Source organism: Sardina pilchardus, chromosome 14, assembly GCF_963854185.1.
Source record: "Sardina pilchardus chromosome 14, fSarPil1.1, whole genome shotgun sequence".
Taxonomy (NCBI): domain Eukaryota; kingdom Metazoa; phylum Chordata; class Actinopteri; order Clupeiformes; family Clupeidae; genus Sardina; species Sardina pilchardus.
Window position 1 is genome coordinate 29,716,440 of NC_085007.1, and position 12,828 is coordinate 29,729,267.

At 41.5% G+C, this 12,828-nt stretch overlaps 1 protein-coding gene across 1 annotated transcript; it reads left to right on the top strand.

Moving 5' to 3' along the window:
* The first annotated feature begins 7,667 nt into the window (after positions 1–7,667).
* stbd1 (starch binding domain 1) lies at positions 7,668–11,041 on the top strand. Its single transcript, XM_062554231.1, has 2 exons — positions 7,668–8,042; positions 8,524–11,041. The coding sequence occupies exons 1-2, from the start codon at positions 7,772–7,774 to the stop codon at positions 9,951–9,953; spliced, it is 1,701 nt and encodes a 566-aa protein (XP_062410215.1). The 5' UTR covers positions 7,668–7,771; the 3' UTR covers positions 9,954–11,041.
* Positions 11,042–12,828: the final 1,787 nt, after the last annotated feature.

Genomic DNA, 12,828 nt, shown 5'->3' on the forward strand with positions numbered 1-12,828 from the left:
GAAGTGTGAGATTAGGCCAATGCATTTTAGAGCTTGGCGTTTGCTAAATCGTCTCAAACAAAGTGATACTTAGTTATTACTACACAACTGTTTTTGTATACTTTTTTATTTAGGGGATAAATGTGTGTTATTATTATAATCTTACGCAGTGCAATGGACTCTGGCCCAATGTTATGACTTGCACATTTGGAATATAGGCCTCCAAACAGAATCTTAAGATTAATGTTACGCATTTAGCCTAAGCCTAAAGAAGAGATGAAATAATTAAGCAATATAGCGAGAGTGGGTTGTTAATGGAAATTCCCACGGGTGTTGTTCGGGCCATGGCTATTTCTCAATTTAACATTAGGCCTACAGCTTAGGCTACAGAAACTTCACCATTAGATGTATTAGAAATTGTATTGTTCTCCATGTGGTAGGTAGCCTATTTAATTATCAGAGTTTATTTGTTATTATCTCCCTCAACAATGGAATTCTCTTCTCTGATTGGCTAATGGGGTGGCCATTAACTTCGTATAACCTGCTACCTTCGAAGTAGTTCCCGTATCACACTTGAATATTAATTCGCCAAACTCGTTGCGAAGTTTAAATGAACTGTCACATTGCATCCAAGCTGAAATACAGACGTGCAGAACCATAGTAACATTGTAGCATATGACGGAGGTGGATTGTAGCTAGTTGGATGCCATGTAGGCTATAAAAGTAGCGATCTTTCAAAGTCAAGGTTAATCAGAATCCTGGGAAATGCCCGCTTGACAACGGGAGAGATAGAACTAACGACTGGCTTTTGGCCGTAGCAACCAGTCATTTAGAACTAACGACTGGCCTTTGGCCATAGCAACCATCCACTTTAGAACTAGTAACGGCAGTTTTGTCCTGCAAGTAGAAGTTGATATGTGGCGGAAAGTAGTCCCACAGTCAAGACAGTTTTAGCGATGTTAACGGACGCAACGGTGGAATAAAACTATGTTCTAAATATACAGGTTATGAATACAAACGGGAGATAAGCGGGATAACGGCCTTCGAGGTCGACCGGTTCGATGGAAATAATGGCACGGCGGAGGTAACTCCGTCTCCGTGCTTCGCACGTCGCCGGAGTTCTAGACCTCCACCTAGCCATTATTTCCATCGAACCGGTCACCTCGTCGGCCGTTATCCCTTACATATGATGACAAGGAAGCACTATCACCTGTTCAAGTTTGATGAGTCTTTGGTCATAGCTCAGTCTACTGAGAGAATTAACTCACAGTATTCCAGTGAATCAGAATCATTTTGCAAATTGTCTTAGACATACCATGATGATGGAGAAACCTTGTATTCGTTTTGAAAAAACTCTCCCTCTAAAACAGGTTTTTTGGCAGATGACCCCATTTTGATGTCCCAAAATGTTGGCGACCACCACAATCATTGACATGTAGCGAGAGAGAGTACAACTCATCTCTGCTGTAACATCCAGACAGACAAGAGTAGTAGGCTACTTTTACATTTTCCCTAAATGTACTGGCATGTCTGATTGTTTAGCTACTTTGTTTTGAACACTGAAGCATAGTTCCATCAATCTAACATCTAATGGGCTGTCTAAATTTATCTTTACTGAGCTGGATTGTAAATGAAGGATCTTTTACTTAACTTCAATATCATTTTATTATCTTTTTTTTAATTTAGTTTATGTATCATTTTATGTAATGAACTAGTAAACTGTAGGATATCTTAGCCAACCCCATTTGGATTTCAGGCGACCCCACATAGGGTCCCGACTCCAAGGTTGGGAACCGAAGTATGTGCTGTACAATTGGATTTTTTATTGTTAAATCTTTGTCTGTCAGTAACTGGTAACTGAATCTTGTAGAGGAGTCGATAATGCGGTGCCCCTACAATCTAAACGTTTGCTTTTTGTGCGAGACAAGACTGCTGTGGTGGATGCAAAAGAGAGCTATTGACCAAAACATCGGTTTTAAATTCATTTTATTACTGACTAAATGTAAATCACACATCAGTCATTAGCTCTTTGCATAAACCGTCTGCATTTTCGTTTCAGCAGGTGGAAGCCTGGGTTCAAATTAACCTCTCCCTCATGGCTCAAGGCCTAAATATTGTAGTCTGTCATGGGTTCACAGTTTACAGTATACTTCCACTTGTGGTTCTGCAGTTGGAGATGCGCTTGGACCCAGAGCTGTACTTGTTTTTCAGAGGTGGTTGAAAGATCTCAAGGTTCCTCTTGTTCCCATATGATTGTAAACTGAGTAGCTTCGTATTATCAAGGTTCAAGTATCAAGGTTTTGTCATGATGTCCTCCTGCTCGCAAAGTACAACACTCAAACAAATAAACATGAACAAGAATAAAAAAAACAGAACAGTAAGAATAGAATGAAGGGCAGGTAAGAAGTAAATAAGTAATGGTCATAGTTGTTTTCTATAGCCATAGCCATACAAAATTATATTTTATACAGCCATCCAACATGATTAATCCTTCTCTGAAAGTTCGTCTTCAGTGAAAAAGTCCACAGACATTCCAAGACTTGGAGATGTGTTGCATTCGGCTCTAGTGACACTGGCAATGTGATAGTCAGTTGATGCATGGTCAAAGTCCAGTTCCTCTTCATAACATGGGATCATTTGTCCTGGGCAAAGTCTGTATGAATCTCTCCATCTGTGCATGGGTGTCTGTGCTGTTGGTTCATTTCTCCGTGTGGACTCTCGTCCTCTTCTGCTGATGAGTCCAACTCGTAGAGGTCACTGAGCACTTTTTTCATTGAAGGGATCTTTTTAAGGCAAACTGGCCAACCCTCAGCCTCCATTTTAGCAGGCACATGTTGCGCATGGCTACTTGTTGCTCCATGGTGGCTTGTATGAGATTTGTCCAGAACAGCTTCACGGTCTCCTCGGTCACCGTGATGTTGAGGTTCACTGTTCTCTTCACCTTCGTCAGAATGTTCCAGATGGGGACCACATTCCTCTGTGAGGTCCATTGCTTGGTTACTGTTGTTGCCAGGGTGCTTGCACTCCATGCTGAGGGCTTTCTGGTTTTGAGATCCTTTCTGGTTTTCTGTAATGGTATCCAACCAGGGTCTTTAAAGCTGTTTCCAATGGTGTTACAGTGCCACCTGGGGCTTTTCATCACAGCTAGCCTACTTTGAAAGGAATTGAGATCCATGTTTATGGTTTGGTGACTGCTATCTCTGATCTAATTAGATAGGCATGGTCTCCACTGAGAACCAATCAGAAGAGGTGTGACAGCACCATTTAGTTTGTGCTTTTAATTATAGCTGCTATTATGTTGGGTAAATGTCTAAATTCATTTCTGCAGTATTTTCATGCATGTATTAAAATGCATATTTTGTGAATAGGCAAAATCAAAATAAAGAGTTCTGAATTTTAAGTGATGGAAGTGTTATACATGCTATTCTTAAATAAGTTTTTTTTTTTTTTTTTAACCCTTATAGGGTCTTCGTTTTTTGGTTACACAGGGGGTCCTGCCGGGTCTGGTAGACCCATGGCATTTTGGGGTCTTTAATCCAACATATTGAAACCTTTTTTTGTTAAAATTCTCAGCAGATGTTTACTTCCACCTATTTGCAAGTCATATAAACAACATTTGTTACATTTGTTGCCTTTACCTTTGTTAAATCACATGGTTATGCACAGAAGTGCTACTCGTTTTTGTTGCACAAATGCAACAAACTTAGGAAATGCATCCTAAAACAGCCATAACTGGACAATGATCAACTAATGTAGAAATGAAGGATGTTTTTCCAGAACTATAGTGAATTATTTATTAAAAATTGAACTTTCTCACTACATCTGCCATGATTCTCAGATTCTGAAACCTCTTCCTCTGCATCATCTTCAAGTCCCCCTGTCTCTTCCAGTAAGGCAGTCTGAACTGAGAATCGCTTTGCCATCTTGTGTGGTATTCATTCCCGCAGGACAGATAATGAAATGTGTGGGAATATGGGTGCAGATATTGTTGGGTTAGGGGTTGGGTTAGGGTTGGGTGCTCCAATTTTGTTCAATGTTGCAACCTTGTACGGGAACTGCACTGGTGGCTCACACTAAGGGCCCATCTACCTGCTTTACTCTCTCTCTCCCTCTCTCTCTTTCTCTCTCTCCCTCACTCACTCACTCTCTCTCTCACACACACACACACACATACTGTACACAGGCCCAGAAACCTAAAAGGGCAAATGAGGTAACACAGGACCTATGATTTCCACACATTATAGCCCCGGGTCCAGTAGACCCGCGAAGACCCTGTATGTAATAGAAATCACGTTGGCAGGGGGGGATGCAGGGGGGGTTCAATTTTTTTTCCTTCTGAATTATGTTCCTCACACAAAATGAGCCAAGGCCAATGAATCTCAGTTTGAAAAAATAATTATTTGTATCACTTTTCTTAAGATGAAAACTGAAAACGGGTCCCACAGACCCGAAGACCTTATAAGGGTTAAATGTGAGATAAGCTTTACATGGCAATTCAACGTACACTCATAAATTCCTGTACTGATCCTGTTAATGGCTGTGTATAGGAATTAATGCATATCATGTATTTATCTGCTGTCAGCTCTGTTGTATCTGTTCGTCCTCATGAAATGATGTGAATGTGTGGCATATTCACAGCTTTGACAAGAGAGAATCATATTAAAACTTCTCTGCTGCTTTTTGCCTCCTGAAAGAAAGAACATCTGAGCTGCCTTCTGTGTAGATAGGAGTCTTTCATCATGTTGGCTCCCTGTCTTCTTATCAATGTGCAACTTTTCTTGGCCAGACAATCAACTCTTCTGGGTACAAATCTCCAGTGTCCTTTTCCTCCAGGTGCTAGAAGGGATTGTTGTATGATTATTTGTATTTTTTTATCCTATTTTTATATATATATATATATATATATATATATATATATATAATAGGATAAAAACACATATATATATATACCTATATATATATATATATATATATATATATATATATATATACATTACTGGTGATTGTCCATCATTGTTCTGTTATTCTGTCATTATTTGGATGCATGACGGCAGCATTTTCAGAAACATTTCTCACAGTCCTCCACTGTGTGTCACTCTAGAGGCATTTGATGGGGCACTCTTGATTTACACTCCAAATGAAACTATATCAAATTGATTTCTGATTCTAATACACATTTAGTCACATGAAGTGAGTTCATCCTCACCTCTACCTGTCCAATCAATCAAAACACACACACACACACACACACACACTGAATGTGTTCCTAGACAATCCTAGGCTAATGGGAAACACACACAGTATCTCTGACTGAGCTCTTCCAACAATAAACATTTCCAGGAAATCAACACATCTCTTGAGGAGCACAGTAGTGAGGGGTGTCATTTGGGGGGTCTGTTCAGCTCAAATATCAACAACTTTGCAGGGTAATTTTATTCCTTCTTAGAATGATATGAACAAGTGGTTAAGGGGCACTAACTTCTTCACATTAATAATAATTTATTTGATGATCATGTATTCAGTTAGAATGAATTACAACAGATGAACTGTATGCATTGCATACAGCATTGAAACCACATCTAACTGTTGCAGCAACCAAATTGACCAAATGATACCATGCGGCTTAGCTGTACATCAGTTTGCCATTGCGTCACACAAAACAAGGCTTTGAAGTGGAAGATTTAAAAAATGCTGGGATAAGGCTTTAAACACATTGATCAGAAAACGAGTTGTCAAAGATTGGGTTGGCTCAGCGTTTACTTTTGTCATCTCAAGGAGCCACACTTTGATATGGATTGCCTTTCGTTGACTTTTACACAATACAGAGATTGATTAAGGTCATGAGATATAACACGTTTTCAGTGACAGATAGCTTAGATCGATAACTTGGAATCCAATAGAAACAAGATTGAAAGATCTGCACACAGCAGAAAAGCTTTTAGTACAACTCTGAGCTGCAGTCTGAAGATGAGACGCTGTCTTTGAAACGTAAGAGAGTGTGCATAGACTATGACGTTCAGGAGCACTATCAAGAGATTCCCTGGGTGTTCCGATGGTTTGGGGAGACCTGTGCTGTCCATTCATCTCCCCCTCCTCCCCAGCAGGCCCATTGTTCACTTTCATTCATCAGAATGAGATGACTTCATTCAAAGTGTTGCTGTGTGGCCACTCATTCATTTGACCACGTTACAAAACAAAGCCACACTGACCTTTAACCCTTCGCCAGGAACCCCACAACCTGCCGCTGCACCCTGTGTTGGCCCTGTGGAGCGTCCCGCTGAGGCAGAGGTCTCAGAATGCGTGCACAGCCACAGAACAAAAACACACCCATAAATCATGGCCATCACACACTAGCAGCACAGCATCCAGACAGCTCTGTGAAATCAGTGTATGCTCGCCACACCAAGATCAGACGAAGGGACATGAATAGAGGACAATGCTGAAAATATTTCCAAGATCAAATGGGAATGTCTGCAGCCAATGCCAAATACCTGCGCTTAATATCATGCATTCGTCTATCAAATGCATTCATGCATATTGTTTGGAGGGTGCTTCAAACCACATATTTTTGATGAAGACATAATTTTTTACATGATTGTCAATCCATATATTATGCTCTTTATACAAGGATGACACAGAACCATTGATTTTCATTTTGATCCGTCGGCCACCCACCACACTGGACCCCCCAAAATGAGGGTTTTCACAGTTTTCTGTGAATATCTCGAAAACCATAGGGCCTAGGATCCTCTCTTTTGTTTGCATGTTGGTCGCAAGGGGGCATCTAACCCCATCCATCCCATAACTCATTTGCAGTATAGCGCCACCTAGTTAAAAATGAGGTGTCGTCACAGGTATCTTTAGCTGACATGTTCAAAACTGCATGAAATTTGAAGTGTGGGATTGTCATGACACCCTCTGCATTCATGGCAAAATTGGGGGGCCTTACCCATAAAATAATTTATGTGTAGGTCTGCATTTATGGGATGGAGTAGGAGATGGAGACAAATGTGCAGGACTGATCAGTGGTCATATTTTGTACCGCTATGCAGTACATCTAGTTTCACTCTTATTGGTGTGTTTCATTTCACCAGTAGATGGCATTACATCATGTGACTGCATTGTAAAGCAGCTGTTGGCAGCCTATATTTTACAACAGGGATTTGCTTTGAAATCAGAATCAAACCAGTAGGACTGTGATTTAATTAGCAGACATTCACCATGATACAGGCCATTTAAGTCACTTAACCACATGTTATAGGCCATCATCTCTTAAAACACCTTAATTGAGAAACAAACTCATTTATTTGACTCATTTTGATATTGCAATTAGATATCTATCTTGAGCATGATGCGCGTAGCCAAACGACTACATTGGCTACTCTTTGTAACATTACTTGGGTAATTTATTGAATAAAAGAATGTTGTGTGATAGGCTAAACGCTGGCTACAGAGAAACTTTCTCTGAACCATTGCTGAATTTTGATCTCGTTATACGGTAATCTTTATCGCTAGAGGACAATTGATAGGCTATTGAAAGAAAAAAAGGGCTTTCATCAGCGGTTAATATCGCTCCACTCCCCTTTCATCTTCCACACGTGCAGCCTACTCAGCGTACGTTGATGCAGGACCCGCTGCAAGGCATTAGCCAATTGGCAGTGAGCTTACCTGATTGCAGGGAGTGATTTTATCAGTGCCGCAACAAGAGGTCATTGCAAGCAAAGAAGATACACACGCCAGGCGGACAAGCGGACTCTGCTAGAAATACCAGGTCCTGATAGCAATTATCAGAATGGTCGCGAAGAAAAGTAAAAGCGTCGCCCTGGATAGCCGTGATCTGAATCCACTCTTTTCATTGATGAAAGGTTACGGTCCGCTAATGGCCCTCGGAATAATTGCAGTGTTGTCTGTCTGTGCGGCGTTCTTCATTTACCGATCCACACAGGCTCAAAGTAAAAGAAACGGCGAGAAACCAGTGACCGAGACTGAGGAGGAAGAGGAGACTAATCCGATTCCGAAGAAGAGGAGAGTAGAAAATAAGCACGTCAAGTTCGAGTCAACAGGTACGTTTCTAATGATTGTATACATCCATTTGCTGGTTCATTGACAAAATAATGATCACTATATGTCTCAGGGTCGGGCTCTACATTTGTTCTTTTGTCTTAACACTAAATTGAAAGGGTTTTTGTTAAACCACGTTTCCGAGTCGGAAATTGCTTACCTGTGTAGGCTACCGTTAGTTATGTGAAATGCACTGGATAGTGTGTCGCTCAAATACTTTGGCACTAGTCTGTGGTTTCCCTGGGTAGGCTACATATTGCAACTTGAGACTTATAACGCAGAATTGGTATTTGGCCAATTTGGTCTAGCCTACTAATCAGCAAACCAATCAAATGAAGTTTAACCTCATGTTTAGTTAATTTTACAGATTAAGCAGACTTCAATTTCAATTCCCCCCCCTGGCAGCCTGTCTATGTGTTTTCAACTGGAGAATGTTCTGCTATTGTTTCATTATTTTTATTTTTATTTTTTTGTCTTTTAAAGGGAATATGGATGATGCTCAGTTCTCATCTAGACTTCACAGTGAGGACCAGGATGAAGGGAATGAACTCTCATGCACAGACCAGTCATCGGAGTGCTGTGAGAAAGCACAGGGACCTCTCCAAGAGTCGGTCACTGACCACACATCAGTTCACAATGGGTCCTGTGCCTCTCCGACCAGCTGTGATAGTTTCCTTGACCAGCCTGAAGTGGATGATGGCTGGATGGATGATGCTGCAGAGCAGGGAAGAATGCAAGTAGGATCTGATGAGGATTTGATTGTTGACCAGGAAAATCAGCAGGGCTATATTACAGATGGCCAAATGCATCCTATTGTCAGTGAATCATGGGAAGATTTGTCAGGATGTTTTGGGAAAGTCTGCCTCAAAATGAGCCTGAGTGATTTGCATGAGAAGGACATGAGCGATAATTCACCTGCTCAGAATAGGTCCTGTGGGGTTGACAGTGCGTATGAGGATGGAGAGTCAGAGGCAGAGAAGAGTTGCGGGACTCGAGGTCAGAGTAGTAGCTCTTCAAACACCGACAATGATTTTGCATATTACCAGCAAGGTGATCAAGACGGTCCCACTGAACATTCAGTGAGGGCTGACATTTTGGAAGGCAAAAGAGAAATTGAAGATGTGACCTGGGGAATGCAAGCAGTGGATGTAACCAGCAAGGGCCCAGTGGACATGAGCATCCACCACCGTGAGCAGGAAATGCCACTGGCCCACCATTACACACACGACTACCTGAGCTTCTCCCCCATGGGTCTCCCCAGGCTGGTCGGAGAACCGACGGCGATGAAGAGTGCTGGTGTGAGCCCCGTGGTGAAGACCCAGACTCCGGGTGCCAGTGGAGATGTTCCAGCGGAGGACAAGACGGAGATCAACATCATGGAGGCCACCATGGACAACAACGAGTGGCTGACCGGCAACGAGAGCCGCAGCGACTGCCCTTGGCTGAGTCTGAGCGACGGCGGCGAGAGCTCCTCTATGGCGGAGGAATCTCAGCAGGACGTCGAGTGGGACACCGAGAAATCCGAGGCCTCCGAAGAGCTTTCGGCCGCCTACACCTCCTCCGATGACGACGACCCTGCGCTGAGGCGAGTCGCGACCGTTCCACCCATGCTTCAGATGGTCAGCGTCACGTTCTCCGTCCACTACATCACTGACGCACCCAACCAGCTGCTTGCGGTCACTGGGAACCCACAGGAGCTTGGCGGCTGGCAGGACTTTGTTCCGCTTGAGAGAAGCAAGAACGGGTTCTGGGCCAATACCATCACCCTCCCAGTGGAGAGCCAGGTGGAGTGGAAATTTGTCCTGGTTGAGGATGACAAGATCTGTCGCTGGGAGGAGTGCGGTAACCGCCACCTAGTGCTCACTGGGCAAGAAGATAATCTCCATGTGCAGAGATGGTGGGGTTGCCTCTGAGGAGGGTGCCTGTCCTGCAATATGAAGAAAACAAAAATACAATATATATATATAGCAATAATGTTATCTGGCAATATTAATGTAAAGTGCAATATTTATAGTGGAATATTTGAAGGAAGTTGTCATTTTGTGTTCAAATGCTAGTTAATGCAGCATGAGGATGAGGCATCATGGAAAAGCCTCGTCATTCAGAGGTCACTGGCACCAAAAGTGTTTATTTTGCACTGAACAATAGCAATATTTTCTTCATGCTGCTTGTTTGTCTTTAAAAACCTATGAATGTAATGGCAATGTTGACTTTCTTTTTTTCTTTTTGAATTCTCTAAACGGCAAGTCTTTATCCAAGGTACACTAATAACTTTAAGTGGTCTTGTGTATTTGTCTGTTACTGTGTATGCTACTGATTTAATCTGATAATTATTAACTTCAGTGGAATGTCTGTCTGGAAATTGTTTTTCAATATGGTTTAATTGTCTCTGTCCAAGAATATATGCAACATTCCACATTTAACCTTTTAGATTCACTTTAAAGCAGTCGTTTTGAAGTCCCCTATATCCCTAGTATATATCTACTGCAGTAAATCCTTATTTTACAGAACTGTTAATGCTGAGAGCTGATATGCCTTCTCCCAGCGGATCCTTGATGCCTTTAATTCTACAGCAATATGTATAGGTCAGTGTTACATGTTTTACGTGTGTTTTTATTGTCAAGACTTGCATTGATTTTTTTTTTTTTTAACCTGTTCAGTTTTGATAATGTTCCACTGTCAGTTCTAGGTGGGGGCAACACTGAGCACAGTCCAAAAATAAGCATATTGACTTTTCTTTTTAAAACTTTGTTCCAAAAAGCGTTCTATTTGCACTCTAAGCATTCACTGATGTCACATTTTGTTTGTCTGCCCTGATGGTTTATTGACTTTTGTATTTCAAACGTGTACCCATAACGGTCCATGAAGAGAATGTGTTGTGTGAAGTACAAAAAAAGAGAATATTTTGATAGTATCTATGTATGTTGTAATTTTATCATGTCGAACTTGATCATATTAACTTGTATTGGGGAAAAAAATAATAAAGAATTTCCTTCACTTACCGGAGTATGTTTCAGTCATGAATCTGCACAGCTCTCCTCCTCCTGAGTCACTTCATTAAATTTCCAGATATGACTTGCTGGATGACTGGGCTATTCCCTTCAGACATTGAAGGGTCATGAAGGATTTATCAGCTCACATTGTACTGTGGCTTAAAAGCCCTGCTGATGTTCTCTGCTGAAATGAAATCTGTGTAGTCATAAATGCGTGAATGGATTGGGAACAGGAGTGGGGGGGTATTTGCTTGCTTTTTGGCATAATGCGAGGCTTTGTTTCTAAAAGGTCTAGTTCTTGTCTCGGTTTCCAATTTGAATTTATTTGGAAACGATGTGACCGATAATTGGTTGATGGGCGTAACACATTATCTAAGCTCATTGGGTCTACCATTTGATCTCACGGAGCCAGAGTTAAAGAGCAGTCCCTTGAAATTCTCTCCGAAGAAGAGGGAGCTTTTTGTAAGGCTATGTATGATGGAAGGGAACATGGAGTGTGCTGCCGGCCTTGTAAATGATTCATTCGCCACTGAGTGGGTGCATTTTGAGGTCGTGGGTTCTAACCATGAAAGTTAGAGAAACCACAGAAAGCAGTGAGGTGTACTGGGGGAAATATGGAGCTTGGAAGAAACAGTTTTTCAGCCTTGCTTTTGTGAACGCTATATCTGTCTTCAGAATGCGAAAACCTATTTTTTTGCCAGTGAAAGCTGTACCAATACTGTGGCTATAGTCAGAGGAGAAATTGATGCATTAAGTCTGTGTTCGGATTCTTAAAGGAGTGTGACTGGATGTCACTGCTTCAACTGTGTGCACACTGCATATAAGATTGGCCACAACCACAGATGGTGCAGAATCTTTGTGTGATGAATACGAGGCAGCTCTGCGCCCTCACCATAAAAAAGTGGGTTTATATTTGCATAGCCCAGTTCTCAAACTACAGCGCAGGTCAGGGTGTGTTTGCAAACTCTTTTTGGTTTGGACTTGACGGTAAGCTGCAGGTGCAGTGGCCTTGTGTTCTTTGGTCTAGTTTAGGAGCGCTGACAAAAAGCTGGCCTACATCCCAGAAGAGCCCAATCAAGGAAAAAGGGAGAGTGATGCATCATCAGTAATCACCAAGTGATTGAACAGTGCCCCGCTCTCTGACAAGCTCCCTCCATAAGTTGCTCTATATGTCTGATTCACACACAGCCTGATGGGACAAAAATGGCATACAGTAGTTGTCATTCAAAATGTAGGTTTTTCAAATCCTATTGAAGTATAAATTCTAATATCGAACCTGACGAAATGGAAAGCGACCTCTCAAAAATACTGAACAATACTAAGCAATATCTTATCAATACTGCTGTGCATTTGCTAACAATGTGGTGATCAGGTGGAATATCATGTCATTTTTTATGACCCAGATATACTGTAACACACAAGAACATCCTGATCTCAATGACAGTTCCTGCTTCAAGTTGTGGTGGTCTCCACAAATGTATGACACCTGTATTTTTTTTTTACTGTTACTCAATACAGAGATTGAATTATTATGTGATTTTTAGGTTGCTTTTAGTTAAACAAATGTATACAAGTATACCATAGCCTCAATCCCTGTCCCTAAAATGATGTTTATTTTAGGATCAGATTCTCTTTCAAATAAAGATTGATGCATGCCAGAGCATTGTTTTTTCTGTTTATATAAGCTCACTTTCTACTGCACTACTTTGTGGCTGCCCTTTGTGAACTCGTGTGTGCATATCAGACTATTAATAAAACATACCACTCTTCATACTGAGATATTGCTAAGATTACC

Bases quoted from the DNA above. Each gene is read 5' to 3' on its own strand.
- stbd1 (XM_062554231.1), top strand. From the start codon at position 7,772: ATGGTCGCGAAGAAAAGTAAAAGCGTCGCCCTGGATAGCCGTGATCTG. The intron at 8,043-8,523 runs GTACGTTTCTAA...TGTCTTTTAAAG, and splicing joins CGTCAAGTTCGAGTCAACAG to GGAATATGGATGATGCTCAG.